Raw genomic sequence first — 27093 nt, forward strand, 5'->3', positions numbered from 1 at the left:
TATTGGAGAAAAAATGGGAGTATAAAGGTACAATACATTAGTTATTCATAGATTTTAAAAAGGCATATGACTCGGTTAAGAGAGAAATTTTATATGATATTCTTATTGAATTTGGTATTCCCAAGAAACTAGTTCAATTAATTAAAATGTGTCTCAGTGAAACATACAGCAGAGTCTATATAGGCCACTTCCTATCGGATGCTTTTCCAATTCAGTGTGGGCTAAAGTAAGAAGATGCATTATCACCTTTACTTTTTAACTTTTTCTAGAATATGACATTAGGAAAGTCCAGGATAACAGAATTGAATGGGTTACATCAGGTGCCTGTCAATGCGGATGACCTGAATATGTTAGAAGAAAATCCACAAACTATTAGGGAAAACACGGAAATTTTACTTGAAGTAAATAAAGAGATAGGCTTGGAAGTAAATCCCGAAAAGACAAAGTATATGATTATGTCTCGTGACCAGAATATTGTACGAAATGGAAATATAAAAATTGGAAATTTATCCTTTGAAGAGGTGGAAGAATTCAAATATCTTGGAGCAACAGTAACAAGTATAAATGACACTCGGAAGGTAATTAAACACAGAATGAATATGGGAAATGCCTGTTATTATTCGGTTGAGAAGCTTTTGTTATCCAGTCTGCTCTCAAAAAAAGCTGAAAGTTAGAATTTATAAAACAGTTATATTTCCAGTTGTTCTGTATTGTTATGAAACTTGGACTCTTCATGTTGAGAGAGGAACGGAGGTTAAGGGTGTTTGAGAATAAGGTCCTTAGGAAAATATTTGAGGCTAAGAGGGATGAAGTTACAGGAGAATGGAGATCCAGTGTGGCATATCAAGGGAGCGTGTGCAGGCGATAATTGCAGAACTGAGATTTCAGAAAATTTGCATACGATTGGTGGCTCGAATACTCCTTCCTCACATGAAACAGATTGGACATTTGCCAACAATTGCTTCTGCGCTGTGAACGGGAAGGTGAGGAATTCTTAAAGAACATTGTCACTGGTGATAAAAGCTGGGTACATCACTTCGATCCTGAAAACAAAGAGTTCATCAATGCAGTTCCATCACAAAGGATCACTTGCACCCAAAAAGTTCAAGGCTGTGCCATCAGCAGGCAAACTCATGCTGACAGTCTTTTGGGATATTCAAGGTGTAATGCATATGGAATTCATGCCTAAAGGCACTACCATTAATTCTGTAAGGTATTGTGAAATCCTAAAAGAACTGAAAGTCTGAATTCGAAGGGTTCGTCCAGATATGGAGCAGCGCCTCCTACAGCATAACAGCGCTCATCCGCACACCAATGCAATAAGAACAGAACACAGAACTGCATGCATTGTCTTCTTCACCTGACATAATTAGAAACATCAAATCCAGATATGTTTGAGATGGGCAGGGCATGTAGCACATATGGGCGAATTCAGGAATGCATATAGATTGTTAGTTGTGGGGCCAGAAGGGAAAAGACCTTTGGGGAGGCTGGCACGTAGATGGGAGGATAATATAAAAATGGATTTGAGGGAGGTGGGATATGATGGTAGAGACTGGATTACTCTTGCTCAGGACAGGGACCGACGGCATGCTTGTGTGAGGGTGGCAATGAATCTCCGGGTTCCTTAAAATCCATAAGTAAGTAAGTACGGTATTAGATAGTAACATGAAGGAATGTTATGGTTATGTCTAATAAACCTATTCTTAAAACAATTAAAGCAGGATAGAGAATGATATAATCCGAAGTTTGGATGTACATAATTTATTTATGGTTTTGATACTAACCTATGACAATGCTATGTAGAGGAATTCCGAAATAGGTTGTATTACTATCTGGAGCAACAGTGGAGCACATTTTGAACGTTTAATTTAGTGAATCTAAGTAATCAAATTTACGAAATTACCGAAAATAAACTGTGTTTTCATTCTACACCCAACTGACAATAACAACAATCCAGGTTGTCAGGCGACGATAGAAAACAGAAGATTTGAGAACAAGTGAATGAGATGTATAAACAGGTATAAACAATTGAATAGTCTTTCAAAATTAAGTATTATAATATAGGGAGTCCACACCTGTGGAGTAACGGCTAGCGCATCTGGCCATGAAACCAGGTGGCCCGGGTTCGATTCCCGGTCGGGGTAAGTTACCTGGTTGAGGTTTTTTCCGGGGTTTTCCCTCAACCCAATATGAGCAAATGCTGGGTAACTTTTGGTGCTGGACCCAGGACTCATTTCACCGGCATTATCACCTTCTTCTCATTCAGACGCTAAATAATCAAAGATGTTGATAAAGCGTCGTAAAATAACCTACTAAAATAAAAAAAAAATATAATATAGGGATGCCATTTGAAATTTCAAAGGGGTTGGAGCGAGAGGCTGAAACTTAAAATGCGATTAACACTGGTTTCAAACTTCCCCCTCAGTATCTAAATTGATGTGTTTTTTGTTAAAATTAAATTAATTAATTTTTTTTTAAATTTATTTGTTTAATACATTAGTTTTGACTACTTTAAGCATTGCAGCCTGAAAGAGAAGAAATTTGTGCTTGGGCACATTTCAGTTTAGTTATACAAAATGCGTGTTGATATAAATTGTTATTTAGACTTGGAAATTTTAAAATGAGAGCCCACTTATATTTTTTAAATACTTTCATAAAATCTAGGCATCCAAACTTAATATAGGTTAATATATTTATCTTATATTATTTCATTTGTACATTTGTATTAATATTTAGCATTATGTTAAGTTGAAAAGTCCTATACATCATTTGCAGGGTCAATGAAATATTATTATTATTATTATTATTATTATTATTATTATTATTATTATTATTATTATTATTATTATTATTAGCCTAAATTATGTAGTGATATATGATTTTTTTATGTTGTTCCACAGATGGGTGTGTATTTTCGTGAGAAGTTTTACAAGCAATGGTTGCTCGTCCTCACAGTAGCAATTTCAAGAGAGATTTCTGCCCGTCCATGTTGTCCAGGAGACAATTTATTATTATTCCATGAGAGACGATGTACCAGCCATGAAGAGGGATCTTCGTTGTTTGACGTCTCACTCAATTGCTCTGGAAATCTTTTCCACATTTTAAAGTCAGGAGTATACCGTATAGAACCCAGTGATGACTCCTTGATACTAAGCAATGCTATGGTATACACAATTCCAGCCGGAAAGTAAGTGAAGTCTTATTTTATTAGAGATATGGTATGACTAGGTTAGCATCTTCTTCCCGCACATGTGTGTACAAAGGAGAAATACTGGAGAAAAATGTAAAATTTTAGGGATTTTTTTCAACTTGAAACACCATTACTAAGCTTATGTGTACTTTCATCATACCAAAGGAAATTGTTCAATTCCACTTCTAAGTTGTTTTTTAAAAGGTGTTTTTACAATGTCTGTGCGGGAAATAAAATTGAAAAGTATTTTTAAATTGCCATTTGCTGCAACCTCTTTTTCTTTTTTTTAATATTTCTGACCCTACATTTTATAGTAAATGTGGTCCAATCTTTATGAAATGTTGCAGACACATAGACACCATATCCTAGATCATTTCCGAGTATTGATTTTGTGTAAGTTTGTTTGTGCTTCGAATAATAATTTTTGTTGTTGTTAAATTAAAAAAAAATAATTATACATTTTGAAGGCTGTAATTACTAAACTGAAGGACATACATATTTGGAGTTATTTCTCTATCTATTCTGCACTGCATATTAAAATCTGATAAACCTAGAATTAAATTTGACTGAAAATATACAGGGTGGAAGTGAAATAACCCTGCAGATTTTCAGAGCGAATAGCTCATGTTGTATGTAACAAAAAAGTGTAATGCCATATTGGTGGAAAGTTCATAGTTTTCTCAGAAAATTTTTTTTTTCCCAAATGTTTAACACCCTCTTTTTCGGTAACTATTGAGAGTAGGATCGTGATTTTTATCCATATCGATAGAAAATGTAATAAAAAATCTTTTATTCCTCTGGCATATTACCATAGCATGGACGGTTTTCGTGTAAATTTAATTTAAAAACCACTAATTTTAAGCCACTGAATGAAGCAAACAGATTACAACATTGCCAGGGCAGTAGAGGTTCACCTAGGGCAGTCTTGTCAAGTTCACTCATGACTACAAGATGGTTGTGGCTCGTGTGGCAATTGTAGCAGCTGTCTCCTATAAAAAATAATAGTCTACTACTGTACTATAATTAAAAATTTGCTATTGTATTTTTATAATGTGAATTGTTTTAATAATATTTGTATTAATTATTTAAACTTAAATAGCTTATGTTATTAGAGCATAACACTGAAGTTATTAATGAGATTTATAATAATCTTCAAGTATTATTTGTAAAAGTTTTCTTTATTTCTACAGTGAAAATGTAGCGTTTTAGTTATAAGTTATTAAACTATGAAGGTGTGCTGAAAAGTAACGCATCCTATTTCTTTCTCTCTCTCGCTCTCTCTCTCTCTCTCTCTTTTTTTTTTTTGCTGTGAATATGTTAAAAATATTAGTGATAGTACATTGTATTCAGTGAACTTTCTGCTTTCAGTGACACAAGTTTCGTATCTCTCTCAGTAGAGAGCTCTGAGTTACAGCCTGAAACATGGCGACATGTACCAGCAGTATGTCGGTGTGTCTGAAGCAGCGTGCTGTGATCGAGTTTTTAACAACAAAAAATGTGCCCCCGATAGACATTCATTGGAGATTGAAGACTGTTTATTGTAATCAATGTGTCGGCATCAGTACTGTGCATGCAGCGTTGGTCTGCTCGTGCTCGTAATGAACCTGGTGTAACTCTCAACTTGTGTGACAAAGGACACAGTGGAAGACCACGTACTGCAACTGATGATGCTCATCAGAATTGTGTTGGTGAACTCATTACAGTGAATCGTCGCATAATGCAGGGACACCTGTCAATCCAGTGTGGCATATCAAGGGAGCGTGTGCAGGCGATAATTGCAGAACTGAGATTTCAGAAAATTTGCATATGATTGGTGGCTCGAATACTCCTTTCTCACATGAAACAGATTGGACATTTGCCAACAATTGCTTCTGCGCTGTGAATGGGAAGTTGATGAATTCTTAAAGAACATTGTCACAGGTGATAAAAGCTGGGTACATCACTTTGATCCTGAAAACAAAGAGTTCATCAATGCAGTTCCATCACAAAGGATCACTTGCACCCAAAAAGTTCAAGGCTGTGCCATCAGCAGGCAAACTCATGCTGACAGTCTTTTGGGATATTCAAGGTGTAATGCATATGGAATTCATGCCTAAAGGCACTACCATTAATTCTGTAAGGTATTGTGAAATCCTAAAAGAACTGAAAGTCTGAATTCGAAGGGTTCGTCCAGATATGGAGCAGCGCCTCCTACAGCATAACAGCGCTCATCCGCACACCAATGCAATAACAACAGAACACATTCAGTGTCTTGGTTTCGCTGTTGTTGATCATCCTCCATATAGTCCCGACCTGGCAACATCAGATTTTCATCTGTTTCCAAAACTTAAAGAACACTTGAGAGGACATCTCTTTGATTCTGACGATGCCGTGCAGACAGAAGGGAGACTGTGATTCATTACGAGCACGAGCAGACCAATGTCGCACAGTACTGATATCAACACATTGATAACAATAAACAGCCTTAAATCTCCAATGAATGTCTATTGGGGGCACATTTTCTGCTGTTAAAAACTCGATCACAGCATGCTGCTTCAGAAACACAAACATACTGCTGGTACACGCCCCCATGTTTCCGGCTATAACTCAGAAGCTCTTTACTGACAGAGATACGAAACTTACGTCACTGAAAGCAGAAAGTTCACTGAATACAGTGTACTATCACTAATATTTTTAACTATATTTACAGCAATAAAAAAAAAATAGGTATTACTTTTCAGCATACTCTCGTATACAAATTAGAAATGTAAATGGAATTTAACCTCTAAAGTAATAAGTTAGCAGCTTTTACTTGTTCTACACATTTACAGCCTTGGAATATTTAGCCAAATGTTACAGTGTTCTTACGTTAAATGTGTTGTTGTTGTTTTCTAATGCCAGGCATTTGACAATAAAGTCATTTGACCTCTTGCACTCTAATATTTTTCAAAGATATTGTCATGGTTAGCCACTGACGCACAGATTTTGTGATGTTCTGAATCCATTTCTTGATTTGAGTTGCACAATGAATAGTTAGGAGACATTATATTCCAATTATATGCAGATGCTTGGCCAAACAGTCATGGCCTGTTGCCAATCGAAATGCAGCTACAGACGATTTGCGTGGTAAATCGGGAATCAACTGTGGATTATGATGCAGAGAGTTCCATTTTTTCCCTTGAGATTGTGTTATCAACTTTGTTTGTTAAAGTCTAAGTATGTAGATTTAATAAATCTTTTTACAGAGGAATACGTAGATTTAGTAACAGGTCTGTAAGTAGCAGTGCTGCCCTTCTTTGCTAAAGCATCCACATTCTCGTTTCCCAGGATTCCACAGTGGGATGGTATCCATTGGAATACAATTCTTTTATTGAGTGTTATTAGTTGAGAGAGCATTTTATTTATTTCTGCTATTTGAGATGAAGGTGTGTGTCTAGAGACTATTGATAGAATAGCTGCTTTGGAGTCTGACAATATAACTGCATTTTTAAATTTATTGATGTGGCAGAGAAGATTCCTGAGACTTTCACTTATTGCAATGATTTCTCCATCAAAACTTGTTGTTCCATATCCAAGAGATCTATAAAGTGAACTATAACGTTAAATGTTAAATTTATGATACTATACGTAAAACCCGGAACTCTGTGTACAGTATGTTTGTATTGAAATAGATTCATACAAGCAGGTTACTCCATAACTGTAATATTAAACATGCTTATTGAAAAATATTTAATTAGTTAATTACATAATATTATTATTTTCCCCCTCACTTAACGAATAATATATTCTAAACTATTGCTATTTTTTATTTTCTGAAGTATGGAAAACAGGTTTATAAACTTCGATTTTTGAAGTCATTGAAATTTAATTATTTTACATTTTAAATATTGTAGAAGAAAAATAATGTCTACTTCATTTGTAAGTATTGTAAGGCACGTAATTGTGCTTGAAAAATCTTTCAGTATTCACAAATTATCAAGGTTGTACTTTTTGCTTCCACTAGAAAACTATGTTATAACATTACAATAATGATACACCTTAAAAAAAGTAAACTCAATCAATAAAATAAGTAAAACAAAAAAATACAACCTATCTTTTAGTATGTTTACTATGACGAGAGATTAGCAATGTATGTAACTTCGAGCAATCGAACTCTCAATCATATGGCTACTGTAAAAAAGATGAACCACGGCTATGACAAATGCCATCTTTGGCTCACTTTGACATGTCTGACCTAGGAAGACAGACCTGAGTTCGTTGACCTCTTACATCTGTATTACAGAAAGAGGAGTGTGTTAGCGGCGATGTTGCCAGAGTGCTGAAATTTCCAACTTAATTTTCTAATTAATTATGCATTTAATCACAAAACATAATATAGGTTTTCTATTCATTTAAGTGTACCCTATCGTCCCTTTCAGTCTCCAGGGTTATTTAACTTCCACTCTGTATATGTCCAAAAATATTAAAAAATAATTATTAAAAATGTATTATTTACTTTTCAGTACAATGTGAATGGAAACATACTGTGAAAAGATGGTTGAAACCTGTGTAATGGAGGGGGGGAAGAAGAAAGTTTTTAAAGTTACGAAAGTGTCCCCTTGTGTCACAGAAATGTAGTGGTGACCACATTATGCGTCTTTCTGTTCGTAACTACAATGACAAGAATATAATCACATTGAGTTATTCACGGATGGTTATTGCATTTGAGGACTACAGGGGGAAAATGGGGAGAGTTAACATTTTGTCACAAATGAGTTATCTGTGCCATTTTGTGGCAAAATGCATACCAGAATATGATGCATAACGGACATTGAAATAACTTTCATAATTACTTAGTTAAATGCACGCAAAGGTATGTTGTCCAATGGAAAACCGGAGATCCAAGAAGAAATAAGGAGAGTCGATGTTGGCAAGTAAATTATATTAAGTTATTCTTGATGTTTGAACTCAAAAGTATTAACAAAATTTCCTATGAAAAAGTCCCATGTTTCATTAATGTTATGTTCAGAGAAACCTTGTTATAAACCTAAAGACGCCAATAACATTCTACTGTAATATACAAACCTTACAATTATCAATTTCTCTATCATAATTCTAATTTCATAATTTGGCGTACCCCCATAATATTTCTTGGTATTTTAAATGTAAACAAAGAGGTGTTTGTTGTCTCGAAGGGGCGTAACATAATTTATTAATGTAAGAAATAACAAAAAGAGGGGGCGATATGGATGACTTGAGCAGAACATAATACATAGCGGTCAGACTCTGTTTTGTGCCTGCTCTGTGCCTCACATTGCAGCCGGGAAAAGGGTGCCAACATCAATGCTAGTATCAGCGCGCCTTTTTATTACCGACAGCATAAATTGGTATTTAAAACTAATGATGATAATAAGCACTAAACTGTATGTTGGAAGAATTGTTGAAAATGATGTCCATCAGCTCACCAAGAGCGTAGAAAATTGCCGTTGACACGCATTAGTTCCTCAGGAGTGTTTAAAGCAGTTTTCTGACTGATATTTTTTCTGGGCAAGCTGAAGGAGTTCAGAGAGATTTTTTGGAGTATATTCACTCGTTCACATATTTTATCTAATTTTTATTCCATAAGATCTCTGTGTCTGATAGAAGGCTTTTTTTTTCGTTGAGATACCGTATACTGTTTGTCATAATTTTTTAACAAGTTGAACAGTTTCCCTTCCTGGAACAAGATTGCCAGCATATTTTCTTGCAAATCGCCTTACCTGCACGAGTTTCATTATAACTTCTTAGATGAACGTTATTCACGTCTGAATAGCACATGTAAACAAAAGCTCTCTTAGCAACTTTCATGTAATGAATTCAAATTGGCAACGTCATTGTATGTCTTCGGGTAGTTTAATCTTGCAGGCGTTTAAATGTTGTATTAATTCGAAAAACATGTTAGCCCAATTTACTGCTAAATACTGTATACAAACCGTTAAGGCAGGATTACATCAAAGGAGCAATGGGCAACATGCAACAATGTGGTATACATCGATTTTCATGTTGCGCTTATTTGGTACCAATATGCGTCTAATACAATGATATTGTGTCTACTTTTCCCAGGTACTGCATCACCACACTTACAGTACAGAATGACAGAAATACCGAAAAAGACGTCGCCATAATTTGTGATTCAGAAGACTATCCCAGTCCCGAGCTGTCTTGGGAGATCAAATTGTACAGCGCCTGTACATTGATATCTGCGGTTTTCCTGCTTTTGACGTTTGCTGTATATGTGCTGGTTCCCGAGCTCAGGGACCTCCAGGGAAATTGCCTCATGTGTACCGTGCTGTGTTTTTGCTTCGCCTACACGTCCGTCGGGATGTTTCTTATGCATTTAATTTCCTCTGACTACTGTGTATATCAAGGTACGTATGTTGGACTGATCTCTGGCATAGTAATTTGAAATGTAAACTCTGCGGTGACTGAGTAGTCAGGCTTCAACCTGAGATCTTCCATCGAAAAATCCATAGTGACATTGTGGCGACTAAGTCACAGTTGGGGTTTCCTCAGAATTCTCTCGTTTCCCCATATCACGCATCTACATCATTTCGTCGCCATCTCTGCATTCCGTCATCATTCCATAGTATTCCATGGTGATGTACGAAGGAGACTGGACTAGGGAAGAGGGAGGTTGCCTGCTTGAAGCCTGGGTACACAGCAAACCTTAATGTAGTCAGCCAGTGTGGTTTGGGAATGTACGAGGGGGATCCAGGAAATAACGACCGTTCGCGCATACCCGCTGCGCAGCTTACTCCCCTTCCTTGTTTGAAGGTCAACTGGCTTCCTTAACATGTGTTCTCATAATATTGTGAGTACTGGTTGCAACAAGTCGTCATTGTGCATTTTGTGTTACTTCAAAATGAACGACGTGATTGATAATCCCGCCGACTGTGAGGTGAGGAGTGTGATTCGATTTTTGAATGCCCGACATTTGAAACCTGCAGAAATTTATAGGAAATTGAAAGAAGTGTATGGTGATACTGTAATGAATGAAAGAAACCGAGAAAATTCAAACAGACTCTCTCAACACAAAAAGTCATGGCTACTGTCTTTTGGGATCGCAAAGGTCTTCTTTTGCTGGATTTCATGCCAAAAGGCACTACGATCAATGCAAATCGTTATTGTGAGACCTTGCTCCTAGCGATTTTCACCTCTTCACTAAGCTGAAAGACTTTCTGGGTGGTACGCGTTTTGGAAGTGATGAAGAGTTGAAGACAGTGAACACCTGGCTTAATGAACTGGCGGCAGAGGAGTATAACACGGGAATTCTAAAGCTAGTGAACAGATACGACAAATGTTTAAATGTAGGTGTGATTATGTAGAGAAGTAAAGGAAGCTTCAGTTATGTAACAGACTTTGTTTTTTCAAATAAATATATATATTTTTAATTATTACAACAAAACGGTCGTTATTTCCTGGATCCCCCTCGTACCTAGCTTGAGGGTTAGCGCAATTTATCTTTAAAGGTCACAGTGCTGGGTTGTATTGCTTTCCTCTCGAAATTCCATTACATTACATTTTAATTTCAAGTGTCCAGCAACAGATTAATTGGACAAATGGATATATACTGACATGAGCCTGTTGCATTTAAACACACTTAAATGCGATCGACCTGGGCCGGGATCGCACTCTCAACCTCAGGCACAGAAGGCCAGCACTGTACCAACTGCACCACATAGGCAGACAGTATTATATTAAATGCAGAGAAAACTATTAATCTTTAGATTTTTTTTTTTTTTAATTGTGATGCAAACTTGTTCCAAATGTGGTTTAGATACGAAGATATTTTAATATTGAAACATCTATTATATATTTTATATTTTGCCACAATAAGTTTCATAATTGTAATTTTTTTTCATATTGTGCCGATCTCTGCTAATTTCTTTAAAAGCTCCATTTTAAAGCGTAAAGAGCATGTACAATCCTGTTGGTGCAGTAAAATCCTTCATAACTGGCAACCAAATAACCGGCAATACCAAAACAACAGCACTTTTGACTGTGTCAAAAAAAAAAGTTTAAGTCTGGCACATTGCTACAGTCGGGGCTGTCAGTTTTGCCATGTTAGGAAGTTCGCAAGAACTTTCATTTTCAGAACCTAAGATAAGTGTATTGTTTGTGTTGTGTGATATGTTTTAATAAAGAAAAGCCACACAGTTTTTATGTTTATTTAATTACGTTCGAGCCGTCAGTGTTACCACATTAGGAATTCGCACGAAGTTTTGTTTTCAGTGAATATTCGAACCTAAAATTAGTGTAGTATTTGTGTTGTGTGATGTTTTTTAATAAAAAATTCACACAATTTTTATGTTTATTTAATTATGTTCGGGCTGTCAATGTTGCCACATTAAGAAGTTCGCACGAACTTTAGTTTTTAGTGAATATTCTAACCTAACACAGTGTATTATTTGTGTTGTGTGATGTGGTTTAATAAGGAAAATCCACACATTTTTATGTTTATTCAGTTATGAGCAAGTGATAGAGAAATAAGCTTCACATGGCTGCAGTTTCAACATTTGACACCATGAAATACGAACTTGTTTTTTTTGTATATACTGGTATTTATTTAGTTATCTGGCAGAATCTCGTATCTGGAACTAGCCTAGTCCCTTTGGTGCCAGTTAAGATGGATTCTACTGTACATCTCTGTTTAATGTCAGCTAGATTGACTTTCTAAACTCTATCATAAAGTGTAAAGAACACGTGCATTCTAGCTATGTACAGTTGGGATGGTCGTTCTGTGCCGGTGTGCTTGGTTACTTGAGCAACAGAGTGAGTTTATAGAAACACGTGACTTACCGCCTCGGCTGGGATCTGCAGCGTGTAGTGACATCATCATGCGCAGTTGGTTCCAGGATGTGCGATGAACGGCGCATTCCACTCACAGTTGTCCAGTATCACTTATCACATCACACGCGTTATCATAATAAATAAAAACTGATTATAAACATAACATGATATCCATGGTTCAATTATATAGCAATGAAGAGAAACAGACGCAATCAATATATCTAATCATCAGACAAACTTTCGATACCAGATATATCACCACCATTGTCGTCGTGATTTTCGTTATGATCATCATCTTCATCGTCGTCGCTTTCACTACTGCTGTCTCCACCCGTAATTATGAAGCTTTCAATTACATTTTCCATAATTCCTTCCTGTTCAATATATTCATCTTCGATTTTTTCAACATGTTCACATACTTTTTCCCATTTTTCTACACTGATGTCATCAACCCATTGTTGGCACAATTTCATCACTTGCTCTAATTTAAAAGTTGTGTTTTGACCGGCTACCCACTGCTTGATATCTGCCCAAATCAATTCCAATGGATTTAGCTCAGGTGAATACGGCGGCAATCTGAGTACACAGTGTCCATTCATAGCTAAGAGATTGTCAATCACGTAAGTTTTATGAAGTGGCTTATGTGTTTTAATGAGCCCGTAAAGCTCCACTTTCAGCATATTTTCCTGAAACTGCACATTGTTTTTTCTAAGCCAGTCCTGCATATCACTTTTCTTTGAATTACTTGAGGGAGCTTTATGCAACTGCACGTTATGGTAAGGTGCGTTATCCATTATAAAAACAGATCTAGGGGGCAAATTCGGAATCAACTTTTCCGTTATCCACTTCTGGTAATTGTTGGCATTCATTTCATGATGGTAGTCTCTAGTTTTCCTGTTCGATTTAAACATCAGAAATGCGCCAGGTACAAAACCCGCTCGACCCCCTGCATGAACAATAATAAGCCTAGGTCCTTTCGAAATAGGCGCCAGTAAACCTGCGGTTTTGTCATCACTCCAATTTTTTGGTCTTGTATGTGTGCTATGAATATACGTTTCATCCTCGTATATTAGAGGCCTACCTTCTTCTCTGTATTTCTTTATTGCGCGTAAATATGATACGCGCTGTTCTCGAATATCATGCCTTTCCTGTAATACCGCTTTATTATTTCTTGTCTTCTTCCATTGAAACCCCATATCACGTAAAATGATCTTTAAACTTGTACTACCGCCGTTAAAGTTTATGGCACCTTTTAGTTTAGGTAGCAGTTTACTGACAGTGGGCACTGTTTTGTCATTTATATAAAAATTATAAATTGTCTGTCGTATAACTCTTTTATCAAAATCATCAACATCTGTGATGTGTTTCGGTACACGATGAACTTTACCGGGCGTTCCAAAAGAGGTCCCTTCTTCCTCACACTGTTTCTCTTCTTTAATTATCTTTCTTATTGTTCTTTCGGGCACTTTAGTTGCTGCACTCACTCGTTCTTGCACCTTTTTCAGCGGTATTAAAAAGTCTCCAGAAGCTGCTTCACTCTTCATGAAAGAATGTATATTGTTTACAACTTCCCGAGTTTGGCTATGCAGTGTTTTTGCGCCAAGTTTAGACTGAATAGGAGGCATTTTAGTCTACACAAACACACACAACTGCAATTTGCCACGATAATAAATAAACAATATGAATATGAACTAACTAAACTAACAAAAAGCAATTATCACGCACGTGGCAGGACGATGTTACACAGCCAAGGCTTTCTGCGAGACTGGCCACTTGCCATATTCTGCGCATGCGCAAGAGTGTAGGCTCACTGGCTAGCTACCACATGATTCTCACCGGCACAGAACGAACGTCCCAACTGTACGAGTATCTCACTAGTCTTTTGTAAAATGGCTTTGTAAACTTTGTTGTAAAGGTACCGTAACCATTGTTTACTGAGATGGTTTCTTATTGATAAATGGCTTTCCAACATGAATAAATCCACAAGTTTTTTTTTCCTACATGATATCTAGAATAAAGTTCTTATATACAGGGTGATTATAAAGTAAGTACCCATTTCTAGGAAAACGGACTTCAACGAAGCTGAAATGATAATTATAAGGAAGTACAGTGATATACCATACAAAATCACCGCATTCAACATGACCACCTCGCATGTCTCGACACATCTCCCAGCGTTGCACTGAGTGTCGAAACACCCGTTCCAGAATATCTGGTGTAATGAGGCGTACAGCGTCTCTGATGCGACGTTTGAGTTGGTCCACATCTCTTATCTTGACCCTGTACACTTGAGACTTCACAAATCCCCAAACAAAAAAAATCTAGTGGTGTTAAGTCTGGAGAACGGGATGCCCACAACCTTGTTGACCCACGGCCAATCCATCATCCCGGAAATGTAGCATTAAGATAATCCCGGACAATGAGAGCGAAATGGGCTGGTGCCCCATCCTGTTGGTAAACAACAGTGTCCAGAATTCCATTGGCTACCAACTGAGGCTCAAGAAATTGTTGCAGCATATCTAGGTAACTGTTTCCAGTAATTGTCGGTTCGCCAAACATGAAAGGTCCATAAACTGTCAATTTTGTTATTCCCAACCAAACGTTAACTGTCGGTGTATCCCTCTGCCATTCTCGGATCTCATGTGGTTGTTCCGTAGCCCAAATTCTGCATTTGTGACGATTCGCTACGCCACACGTGTGAAATGTTGCCTCATCGGAAAACAACACATTGTTCATCAATTGTTCTTCTTCTGCAGCACACATAGCCTCTCGGGCAGCATAGTCCTCTTGCTCAAGGTGATGCAGGACTTGAATTGTGTACGCTTTCATGTGCAGGCGATAGTGCAATGTTTTCCAAACTGTCGACTGAGGGATACCGAGTTCTCTGCTAAGCCGCCTGGTAGAAGCAGATGGGCTACGTGTGATAGCCTCCTCAATACGTGCCACGGTGTCATCTGATGTGGATGGCTGCCCAGAACGTTTAACATCGGCAACATTGCCTGTCCTCTTGAATTTGTTCACCAACTTGCTTATGGTCTTCCTGTTTGGCCGAGGTTTTCGGAACCTACGATTGAAGTCCTCTTGGATCTGTTGGTATGTCCATCCACGCAATCTTCCACAAACAACTGCTATTCGTTCTTCAATGGACAGCATTCTTTCAAATTAACTGAAAATAAAAAGTAAAAAATTGTTATTTCACAAAAATGGGTACTTACTTTATAATCACCCTGTATTATTTTAACACATAAGTTTACCTACTAAAAATTCTAAAGTTAAGTTAGTACCAGTACACTAAAATTCATTAAGGCATGAATGGATTTTTCTTTGAGTTTTTGATTTACCTTATAAATTCATAACGTATAATATATTATATGGTTTGTTGCAGAATGGGTAGTTGAAGTGCAAGACTGGTTTAAGTTTGAACTGAGCACCCAGCATATTTTTCCTGGATCGATCACTGTTTAAACATTGAGAGGAAAATTAGATAAATATATTTTAATAAAAAAATTAAAGGAGCAACTGGATAATGCGCACGGTAGAGCAACGCCGATTACGCTGGCTACTAGTCACTGGGCCGTACCGAGCTGTGTGAAACAAATTTCTCCTTCTAACAACTCTACAGGCCAACGTCATGCCCTTATGTTGGCGACAATGTGTATTTAGTTCTATTTGGTCGTAACCATAACAGCACGGTTGATAGCTGCCATAGGTAATTCTCCAGTTTAGCGGAATTGAATTATCTTTCTCTTGGGTAGACTAATTTCTTCTGTCCTTATTCCCGAATGCTGGTATGGTTCCAATCACTATTCGACACTCATCATACGTACTGAATGTACTGCATTAAGTTATGAATTATGATAGGCTATATGCATGTAGAACTTTTAAAACAAATAGAGAACCAGTACCAAGTGAATAATTTTTATGTAATTTTCAGCACTCTTCACTTACTACTGGACGTTATCTTCATTCTTCTGGTTGAACGTCGTTTCATTCAACATATGGAGAAAAGCAGTGTAAGTATGCATCATTTAGGCCTGCTACCTTCTACTGTAATGAAAATGTAGTTGGACTTCTTCATAATGATATTTAATATTAACATAAATTTAGTTACAACAACAAGAATGTGCAAGTCCCGAAGTATCACTTATTTGTTCAAAATAAAAGTAACAAGTGACTTGTGCAGCAAATGCTGCAAACTAAGTTCATTAGAAGTTCAAATAAAAGTTTTTCGGATTTATTTTCAGTGAAGAGTACCAGACATTTTGAAAGTTATTGGCTTCCATAATAATCAAACATACTCCCTCTGAATGGTTTTCTTTAATGCCAAATACTTTTTCTTGAACATATCCATCTTCAGTTCTTGAGTTTCAGTGCGAAAACGCAAGTAACAATGTCAGGACGATCTGTGGGTTTTTCATGTGGGAATAAAGCAGTAGCTATTTCAGGTCATTGCGGATTGTAGATGAGAGTTAAGAAAATGTCAGGTTTGCCATGCTTTCCAACAATAGTTATAGCATCTTGGCATAGCTGCTGCATGTTTCGTGAACTAGCTTGAAATGTAGAGGGCAGAATCACTTTTCCCTGCTAAGAGATCTTGCTGAGGTGATCGGGAGACTAAAAAATCTTGTAGGCCTTTTACTTTATCAGTAAGTAATACCTTTTGGTATTTCGTTAGGAACTGTCATTTTTGTGCTTCTTCTAGACAATACTGGTCTACAAAATATTGCTGGATTAACTTGTGTGACTAATGAATGTGTGAGAAATTGCTACGAACAGCAATCCGAATTGATACAAACTGAAGCAAAGTCATTCTAGTGAGCTTGTTTTGCTGGCATGGTGCACAGTGTTACAATATTGTGGTTCATAAGGGAAGAAAAGGGGGTGCCTATATCATCAGATCATAGTTAAGGTCGTAATTTGGTCCTCCTTCTCTGCCATGCACAACAATGGTATAATGGTGGCTCACCATCTTCGGATACAAAAACACCCACAATATCTTCTGCAATAAGTTTATTGTATAGCCGTTGATCTAACCCAATATAATCAACGAAACTTAAATCTGCAGATCGCACAACTTCATTTGCAAATATTTGTACTGCATTTTTTAGGAAATAGCATGAAGATTGTTAGAAACAATATCGGACAACGTTTAGAGTGTATTAAGTATGCCTACCTGTGAATGCTGGACATCATTTTGGCAACATAAAAAATTAGCATATGTTGAATCAATGACGTATAATTGCCTATAAGCTCATAATGAATTGTTAATGGCAGAAGATCAGAGACCTAAGTTATTTATGAATTATCTCATATATTTTCAGCAATATGGGCTGTTGTGAGGAATCTATTGCTGAGATGCGAAAAATGAGGCGAATGCTATATCAGAGTTGTAGAATCTTATATGTGTCCTAAATAAAATTGTCCATCGTAAATCATTAGCAGTTTCAGTGTTTGATTCGTTGCTGGTTGTGAGAAATAAACTAACTCATTTTGGCAGTAAAAAGTGAAATAGCCTCTTCTCCCTACAACAAAATGATATGTTTGGCAGCACTCATAAATGTAATGGAGTAAACCAGAAGAATATGAAATTAATTTTGATGTAGTTTAAAGACGCAGCTAAAATAGGATGCATGATTCAATTACTAATGCCTCTTCCATAGTACTGCACTACTACCAAGGAATATTAGATAATCACACATATAAATATCTACACCACATCACCATTAAATATATGAAAAACACAATATCACTTGATTAATAACTACAAACATATTTAATTTTAATAACAATATTGTTATCTTATGTAAGTTTTGTAGTTTTCAGTAACATATATAGCTGTTACACAGTAAATTATAACAATAAAATTCTAATTTAAGATGTTCTCTATGTCTACTTATATAACCTCAAAAAGTTTCATTTTCATATCATCCGTGGAGTAACGGTTAGTGAGTCTAGCCGCGAAACCAGGTGGCCCGGGTTCGATTCCTGGTCGGGGCAAGTTACTGGTTGAGGTTTTTTCCGGGGTTTTCCCTCAACCCAATATGAGCAAATGCTGGGTAATTTTCGGTGTTGGACCCCAGATTCATTTCACCGGCATTATCACCTTCATCTCATTCAGACGCTAAATAACCTAAGCTGTTGATAAAGCGTCATAAAATAACCTACTAAAAAAAAATATCATCCGTATAACGTTAATGTATATAACTAGTGACAAATACATCCTAGCAATAACTATAATAATAATAATAATAATAATAATAATAATAATAATAATAATTCATTTTAATGGTAATAATGTCATCAAACATTCTTAACTTTTGTAGTTTTTAATATCCAATACACAGCGATACTCAGAAAATTACACATCAGAGAATCAGACCTGTAAATTCTTTTTAGTAAGTCTTGAAGTTTTTAATAATCAATATAAAAACGTTCTAAGAAAATTACACAAATGAAGATCGACATGTCAGCAATTCTGCAGGTCATGATTCTTAGTATGATATTGTTTATTGTAGTGTATGTTTTGTTTTTATCTGAAAAACCATTATTTCTCAAAACTGATGACAGATTTTGGAAAATAGAAAAATCATCTAGTAAAATTAACATATCACCACAGTCTAGTATATACAGCCACTAAGCTCAATATGTAATAAATATGCATCCATAGATAGTTGCTAACCACTAGGATCACTACTATCGCCTCATTACAGACAATGCGAAATAGTACCTGCACAGTCTATTGTTCCTAGCAACCTCATCAACTCAAGCTTCGTGACTGTATATACTAGACTGCGATATCACTGAAAACTACTATTTTCCCGCACATCCTTGGATACCATACTTGAAAATGAAGGTCATTCATTAAAATCCATTCAGCTGTTTTATCGTAATTTCCATTACCAGTTCAAATTATATATATATATATATATATATATATATATATATATATATATGTATATAATTCCCGAAATATAATTTATTTGATCAAAATAAAAGTAATAATTCCCGAAGTATCATTTATTTTTTCAAAATAAAAGTAATACGAGTAATTTAACTTTTTGTAAGTATTTTAGAGTTAGATTGTATTAAATTAACTATTTTTGTCATTATACTCTCTGAATTTATTAATCACCCGCATTAGTGTACGAGTAATAGTGAATTCATTAGGCCCTATGATGTCACATTAATTTGTTTCTCCTTACGTTTTATCATGGCTGGCTGGATTTGACACTACTTTGTTTTGAACACATCATAATTTCAGTCATCTAGTACTGTAATTTGAATGATACTACCATATTAACAGAAAGTTTGATAATTTCTTGATTCTCAAGTGCATAAATGTTTCTTGTTAAAATAATATTAACATTCACAAGAGCTTAGTTCCTTACAAGGGAACCGTCCCAGGTCGTATAGCTTGAATTTAATGAAAATGCATACCGGTATTTAAGCTAATTTCCATTCGTTAAGGAAAGTGGTGATAGTCGTTCGTTTCACTTTTTCCTCGTTTACGAAATATATTGACTTGAAAATCGTTGCTACTTATACCACTTCTTGCGCGCACTCGGATCTTCAACTCACATTAATAAAGTAATAGTGCAATCCATGGCATCTTTCACTCATTCGTACACCGTCCAAATCCATAGGTAGTGCAGCTGGAAGTCTAGGAATATGACTGTACATACTATGCTTTCAAGAACTAAAATGGGAATTTGGACCAAAAGTAAAACATGTAGATAATTATAAGCTATTTAATGTTGTGGTTGATGCAAGTAGTTCCGGTAAACTGGGAGAAAAATCACATAAGAAGATGGTTAAGAGATGTATTTCTCTCGGATGTTTCGAAAGACATGCTACTACTTGTGGATTTCTGGAGTGGTCAGATAGATGACACTATATTTTTACTTTTGAAGGAGTAAAAAATACTTTAGATGGTAAAACAATTAAAACACAAATTATCCCTCTAAAAACTACAAAATTTTTGCAGCTCTTGGATGTATATTTTTTTTAGCCAATATAGAATTCTAATTCGAAGGCTAGAAGAATATTTCAGATAAAAAATTATCTGTGGAAACATTACAGACACATTCCATGATAGGGGTTTCATAATGACATTCCATTCTGTTTGTATCAACAATTTCATTCACCTGTCTTCAAAGACATGCCAATATACGCATGAGGGTTGCAAAAGGGTATCTGTCGGATACAGTTGGGAGAGCCATTAATCCTTCCCATTGAAGGCTTTAAGGAACCAACCTGGACAAATACCCATTGTCCCATATCTACCTTCCTGTGGTGCTGCTGTTAGTAAGCATAATTTTACAAGCTGAACTAAAGGGAGAGGCTACTCATCAATTAGCACTGGTCAGCTTGATGAGTTAATGACTAAATTTGGTATAATTTTCCTCTATTAAATACCTAATTCCCTCTTTATCCTTTCCTATCCAGTCCTCTCACTGAACTCTTACTTTCTTCGACCCCGATGGCATTAGAGCATTCGAGGCTTAGGGGTTCATTTCCCTTTCCTTTCTCCTCTTTCTACTTTGCTGTTCCTAGTGCTGACCTGCTATGGCACTAAAGTCGTCCTTCAGTGGCTTAAGGAGGGTAAGCTGGTGATCAACAAGATCTCCCAACTAGGTCCAGTGGACCCGTCGACCAACAGCAGGTGTGGTCCTCCAGACATTCTGGGGGTTGTGTGTGAATGAAGTAGCCACCAAAACGTTAAAATTATGTGTTCACTTAAATCGGCTACAACTTGCCATTCCCACAATCTCAAGGGAAAAAATGGAACTCTCTGCATCATAATCCACAGTTAATTCCCGATTTACCACGAAAATCGTCTGTAGCTGCATTTAGATTGGCAACAGGCCGTGATTGTTTGGCCAAACACCTGCATAGAATTGGAATATATCAGTCCCCTATCTGCCCATTGTGCAACTCAGATCAAGAGATGGATTCGGAACACCTCAAAATCTGTGCTTCAGTGGCTGGCCATGATAATATCTTTGAAAAGTATTGGAGTGCAAGAGGTCAAATGACTTTATTGTCAAATGCCTGGCATTAGAAAACAACAACAACATATACGCATGGCAGAGATGTGACAGAGAAACATATGAGAAAGTTTGATAACGTTTTAGCAACAATATTGCATGTTGGAAACAGTGTGTGTTAGAGAAGAGAGTGAAAAACCAGCCTATATAAAATGTTTGTACAGTTCAATGGCTCTTTGTCCTGACCATTTCATTTCTAATCCACACTATCAAATTTAAAGTGAGTCACAAAGTTAATATATTCAAATTGAATTTGTATTTCAGTAAGAGTACTCTATTAACGTGAGTTAAGAGAAAAAGAAAATAGACTAAACTAGAGCATTAATGCGGGAGATGTGCTACAGTGTCGTTTCAAGTGCGTGCAAGAAGCGGTGTAAGTTACATTGATTTTCAAGTCATATTTCGTAAACTAAGAAAAAGTGAAATGAACGACTATCAGCACGTTTGTTAATGAACGAAAATTAGCTTAAATATATGCATTTTCATTAAATTCAAGCTACACGACTTGGGACAGTTCCCCTGTTAGTGTGTAGGGGACATTATGACACGAAATTATATAAACGACATTAAGTTAGCAATTATAGGCCTATATGATATTAAACATATTAGAAATTAGGTAAACATTTAAAAATTTTTTTACAGATTTCGTAGATTTCCTGTGTCGGATAAACCCTTGCTGATTATCTATAATTGCTTCGCCTGGGGTGTGCCTCTGATATTCTTGATAGTAGCCACAGTGATGCATCATCTGCCGAGTGAAGAAGAAAAATCCGAAAGTTCATGCTGGTTTGATGGTAAGTAAAACTGAGACATAGAAAATCAGAATCTAAAGTAGGATATAATGCTATTTCTAATGGTATGTAGAATGTTTCTCAAATTAGGATATAAACATAATAATATTGACACTAGGCCAGCATTTAAAGTGCAGTCAATGCATTCATTCATTTATTCATTAAAGTCATTCTATTCTCACTCAATCGGCTTTCTTGGAACTCTTATTTTTGTTCCTCCTGCTCCACACGCACATTCGACCAACAATGAGGAAATATTATAAATAATGATAAAACTTAAATACGCTAACTATCACAAATTGTTAAATTAAATTTTAAATGATTTAATACATATATAAAATTGTTTTATTAATTCAGTCTAATTGACATATTACAAATATAAAAGTCAATGACACTTATCCATGTGATCATTGTGTACTATACAAATATAAATTTTTTTATTGACATATCACAAATATAAAAGTCAATGACACTTACATGGGTAAGTGTCATTGACTTTTATATTTGTGATATGTCAATTAGACTGAATTAATAAAACAATTTTATATATGTATTATATCATATTATATTGACTATCTCAACTTTCAACATGCTTTGTAAGATCATAAATTTTAAATGTTCAAAACATGTTATACAACACCGATAAATGTATATTTTCTTGAATTATTATAAAGTTTATAAATATTCCATTACCTAATAATGAATATAAAATTACTTCTCATTGTCACGCAGTATGAATTCTAATGAGCCATAGGCCTATTTATGTTACAAACAGTATCACAGTTAACATCTGACCGACAAGTAAGGTTCGGTCTTGTTGCGGTAAAGGTCCAGTGTTGTTTATCCATTTATACTTTCCCAAGAGAGTTATCATTTTTTTTAGTTTAAGTCTACTGTGTTATGTTTTCGTTGTAATGTCTGAGAGAGAACGCAACAGACGTAGAAAATTCGAATCATGCCATTTAAAAAAGGCAAAAATGGGCGGCGACAGAGCAATTGAGGAAGCAGCTATGCTGTTCAGTATAAAATATACTCGTATTAAGATCCATGAAATAGTGCCCATAACTGAGCATTCTGCGAGAAGTGATGATTTGACCCTTCAAGAACCCTCCACTTCTACAAAATATAAATGTGAGTGTAATCAATTTAATGAAAGTAATATAAACAATCACACTGGTGGTGCGTCTTCTAATGAAAACGTTAATGCAACAGGTTCAGGTAGTGAAATATGCACTTTTGATAGTGCTGACCCTGAAAATTGGCCACAAATTCAGGACAAGAAAAGGATGCAAATTGTCGAAAAAGAACTCATTCGAGAAGAAAACACTGTGTTTCCATTAGATGTCAATAAGAGACACTTTTCACCTATCCATTATTACAGAATTTTAAGCAATAAAGAAAAACAGGATCGACGTTAGCTTGTATTCTATATTAAAAAAAATCGAGATAGACTAGGCCATATTGTTTTGGTTGCCGACTTTTTTCGACCTCAATGACAGCATTGTCTTTTCAGGGGTATAACGACTGGAAAAACCTTGGTACTCTTCTAAATCCCATGAAAATAGTCCAGACTATTCAGATTTAATTCAAGATTTCAGTTCAGTGAAAAGTAGAAAAATGAAATGAGTTTTGATTTCGTGTGCAAACATTTTAGTTCATTTAAAAAAATATATATTAACCTGATAGATTACTGGTACTTACTTACTTACAAATGGCTTTTAAGGAACCCAAAGGTTCATTGCCGCCCACACATAAGCCTGCCATCGGTCCCTATCCTGTGCAAGATTAATCCAGTCTCTATCATCATACCCCACCTCCCTCAAATCCATTTTAATATTATCCTCCCATCTACGTCTCGGCCTCCCTAAAGGTCTTTTTCCCTCCGGTCTCCCAACTAACACTCTATATGCATTTCTGGATTCGCCCATATGTGCTACATGCCCTGCCCATCTCAAACATCTGGATTTTAAGTTCCTAATTATGTCAGGTGAAGAATACAATGTGTGCAGTTCTGTGTTGTGTAACTTTCTCCATTCTCCTTTAACTTCATCCCGCTTAGCCCCAAATATTTTCCTAAGCACCTTATTCTCAAACACCCTTAACCTATGTTCCTCTCTCAGAGTGAGAGTCCAAGTTTCACAACCATACAGAACAACCGGTAATATAATTGTTTTATAAATTCTAACTTTCAGATTTTTGGACAGCAGACTGGATGATAAGAGCTTCTCAACCGAATAATAACACGCACATCCCATATTTTTTCTGCGTTTAATTTCCTCCTGAGTGTCATTCATATTTGTTACTGTTGCTCCAAGATGTTTGAATTTTTCCACCTCTTCGAAGGATAAATCTCCAATTTTTATATTTCCATTTTGTACTATATTCTGGTCACGAAACATAATCATATACTTTGTCTTTTCGGGATTTACTTCCAAACCGATCGCTTTACTTGCTTCAAGTAAAATTTCCGTGTTTTCCCTAATTGTTTGTGTATTTTTTCCTAACATATTCACGTCATCCGCATAGACAAGAACCCGTTCAATTCCAAACCCTGCCTGTTATCCTGAACTTTCCTAATGGCATATTCTAGAGCGAAGTTAAAAAGTAAAGGTGATAGTGCATCTCCCTGCTTTAGCCTGCAGTGAATTGGAAAAGCATCAGATAGAAACTGACCTATACGGACTCTGCTGTATGTTTCACTGAGACACATTTTAATTAATCGAACTAGTTTCTTGGGAATACCAAATTCAATAAGAATATCATATAATACTTCCCTCTTAACCGAGTCATATGCCTTTTTGAAATTATGAATAACTGATGTACTCTACCCTTATACTCCCATTTTTTCTCCATTATCTGTCGAATACAAAAAATCTGATCAATAGTCGATCTATTACACCGAAAACCGCACTGATGATCCCCAATAATTTCATCTACGTACGGAGTTAATCTTCTCAAAAGAATATTGGACAAAATTTTGTACGACGTCAACAAAAGTGATATTCCTCGAAAGTTACCACAGTTGGTGATAGATTACTGGTACTGTGATTTATTGTCAGTGTGTAAGAAGCTTCTTCGTAAGACTAAAAATGAAGGCATGATCACAATTCAGCAACATAATGGTGAGTAGTTTAATATACTACCACCTTTATTATTATTATTATTATTATTATTATTATTATTATTATTATTAGTATTAGTATTATTATTATTATTATTATTATCATCATCATAATCATCATCATCATTATTATTATATTATTATTATTATTATTATTATTATTATTATTATTATTATTATTATCATTATCATTATTTTCATCATTATGATTATTATTATTATTATTATTATTATTATTATTATTATTATTATTATTAGTGTTGTTGTTATATTGGTATAGGGCCTTGAATACAGGTTTGCCTAGGGCCCCACAAATACTAGTGCCACCACTGGATGATAGGATAGTGAAATTGATAAAAGTGGTTGTCTTGAAAGTCTGTAAGGCTGATCAATCTGTTATTTGTGATCAGAGCTGTAACTCAGACAGTATTTTGAATATTTTAATTAAAAAAGATATTGAAAGCTAATGATAAAATGTGTTGTTGTTGTTTTCTAATGCCAGGCATTTGGCAATAAAGTCATTTTATCTCTTGTACTCCAATATTTTTCAAAGATATTGTCATGGTTAGCTACTGACGCACAGATTTTGAGATGTTCTGAATCCATTTCTTGATTTGAGTTGCAAAATGATAAAATATTCTTCATTATAAAAATAGTAAGGGAACTGCATCCCTCCTCGGAAAGAAAGTAGGACAACGGCGTACACCTGCATCCTCCCCCACCCCCACTATGGCCCTTAAGACACGAAATCTACTTTCTGAATTTGCCTTATTGCGGGAATATATGAGTGTTTTAGGGAAATTTCATGTATTGGCTACCTTGTTTAGAGGGAAATATTATGAAGTGGCTACATTGTAGAAAACAATCTTCTGTTATTTTTGGCTGAGCTGAAATCAACAAGTTGGATGAAATAGTGTTTCCTTTGTTTTTTTGTGTTTTCTATTTATAATTGTGAATATGAGTAGAAATACAGGAAAAGTATTTAAAAAAAAAAAACGAAGAAATGGTGGAGAAAAATGTATATTATTTCTGAGTTTGAAATTCCAAATTCCTAGTTCATCATCACATTAATCAAATTAAAGTAGGTACCATACTGTGAATGTAGAGATGAGTGAAAACATTTGATTTTAAAAAGTTGTGGTGCAAAATGTAAGAATATTGTTGAATTCTATAGAACTGAATTAGAATATTGTGATAATGTAAATATCAATGGAATTACTAATAAGTTCATGCATATGTATATACACTTTTTGCTGGTTGAGTGGAAGAGAAGGCCTTACAGCCTTAACTCTGCCAGCTAAAATAAATCGTTATTATTATTAATATAAAGTGAAGGTTACTCGTGTCCCTGGCACTAGAGAAAATTGTTAAAATACCTTGAAAATGCCTAGGTTTTATAGTAGTGGAAATTGAATGTAATCACTGGTGGTCATGACAGCTGTATGCCCTCTCAGCCCACCCCAAATAAGTACTTTAAGTTACTTATATACCAAATTCGTCGTGCATGAATGAAAAATATAGCTATATTTCCTGAATGTGATGGGGTTTTCAGTGTCGTCAACACCTCTGATATAATACTTACTTACAAATGGCTTTTAAGGAACCCAAAGGCTCATTGCTGCCCTCACATAAGCCCGCCATCGGTCCCTATCCTGTGCAAGATTAATCCAATCTCCATCATATCCCACTTCCCTCAAATCCATTTTAATATTATCCTCCCATCTACGTCTCGGCCTCCCTAAAGGTCTTTTTCCCTCCGGTCTCCCAACTAACACTCTATATGCATTTCTGGATTCGCCCATACGTGCTATATGCCTTGCCCATCTCAAACGTCTGGATTTAATGTTTCTAATTATGTCAGGTGAAGAATACAATGCGTGCAGTTCTGCGTTGTGTAACTTTCTCCATTCCCCTGTAACTTCATCCCGCTTAGCCCCAAATATTTTCCTAAGCACCTTATTCTCAAACACTCTTAACCTATGTTCCTCTCTCAGAGTGAGAGTCCAAGTTTCACAACCATACAGAAGAACCGATAATATAACTGTTTTATAAATTCTAACTTTAAGATTTTTGGGCAGCAGACTGGATGATAACAGATTCTCAACCGAATAATAACACGCATTTCCCATATTTTTTCTGCGTTTAATTTCCTCC

General features: G+C 35.7%; 1 protein-coding gene across 2 annotated transcripts in view; it reads left to right on the forward strand.

Moving 5' to 3' along the window:
* The window catches only part of LOC138694816 (G-protein coupled receptor Mth2-like), a 75519-nt gene that overhangs the window by 10645 nt on the left and 37781 nt on the right, over positions 1 to 27093 (forward strand). For both annotated transcript variants that reach the window (XM_069818912.1, XM_069818911.1), the window contains exons 2-5: positions 2904 to 3190; positions 9254 to 9558; positions 15915 to 15993; positions 21670 to 21821. In XM_069818912.1, the coding sequence (XP_069675013.1) occupies positions 2904 to 3190; positions 9254 to 9558; positions 15915 to 15993; positions 21670 to 21821 (823 nt within the window). The remainder of the gene's footprint in view (positions 1 to 2903; positions 3191 to 9253; positions 9559 to 15914; positions 15994 to 21669; positions 21822 to 27093) is intronic.

Source organism: Periplaneta americana, chromosome 2 (assembly GCF_040183065.1).
Source record: "Periplaneta americana isolate PAMFEO1 chromosome 2, P.americana_PAMFEO1_priV1, whole genome shotgun sequence".
Taxonomy (NCBI): Eukaryota; Metazoa; Arthropoda; class Insecta; order Blattodea; family Blattidae; genus Periplaneta; species Periplaneta americana.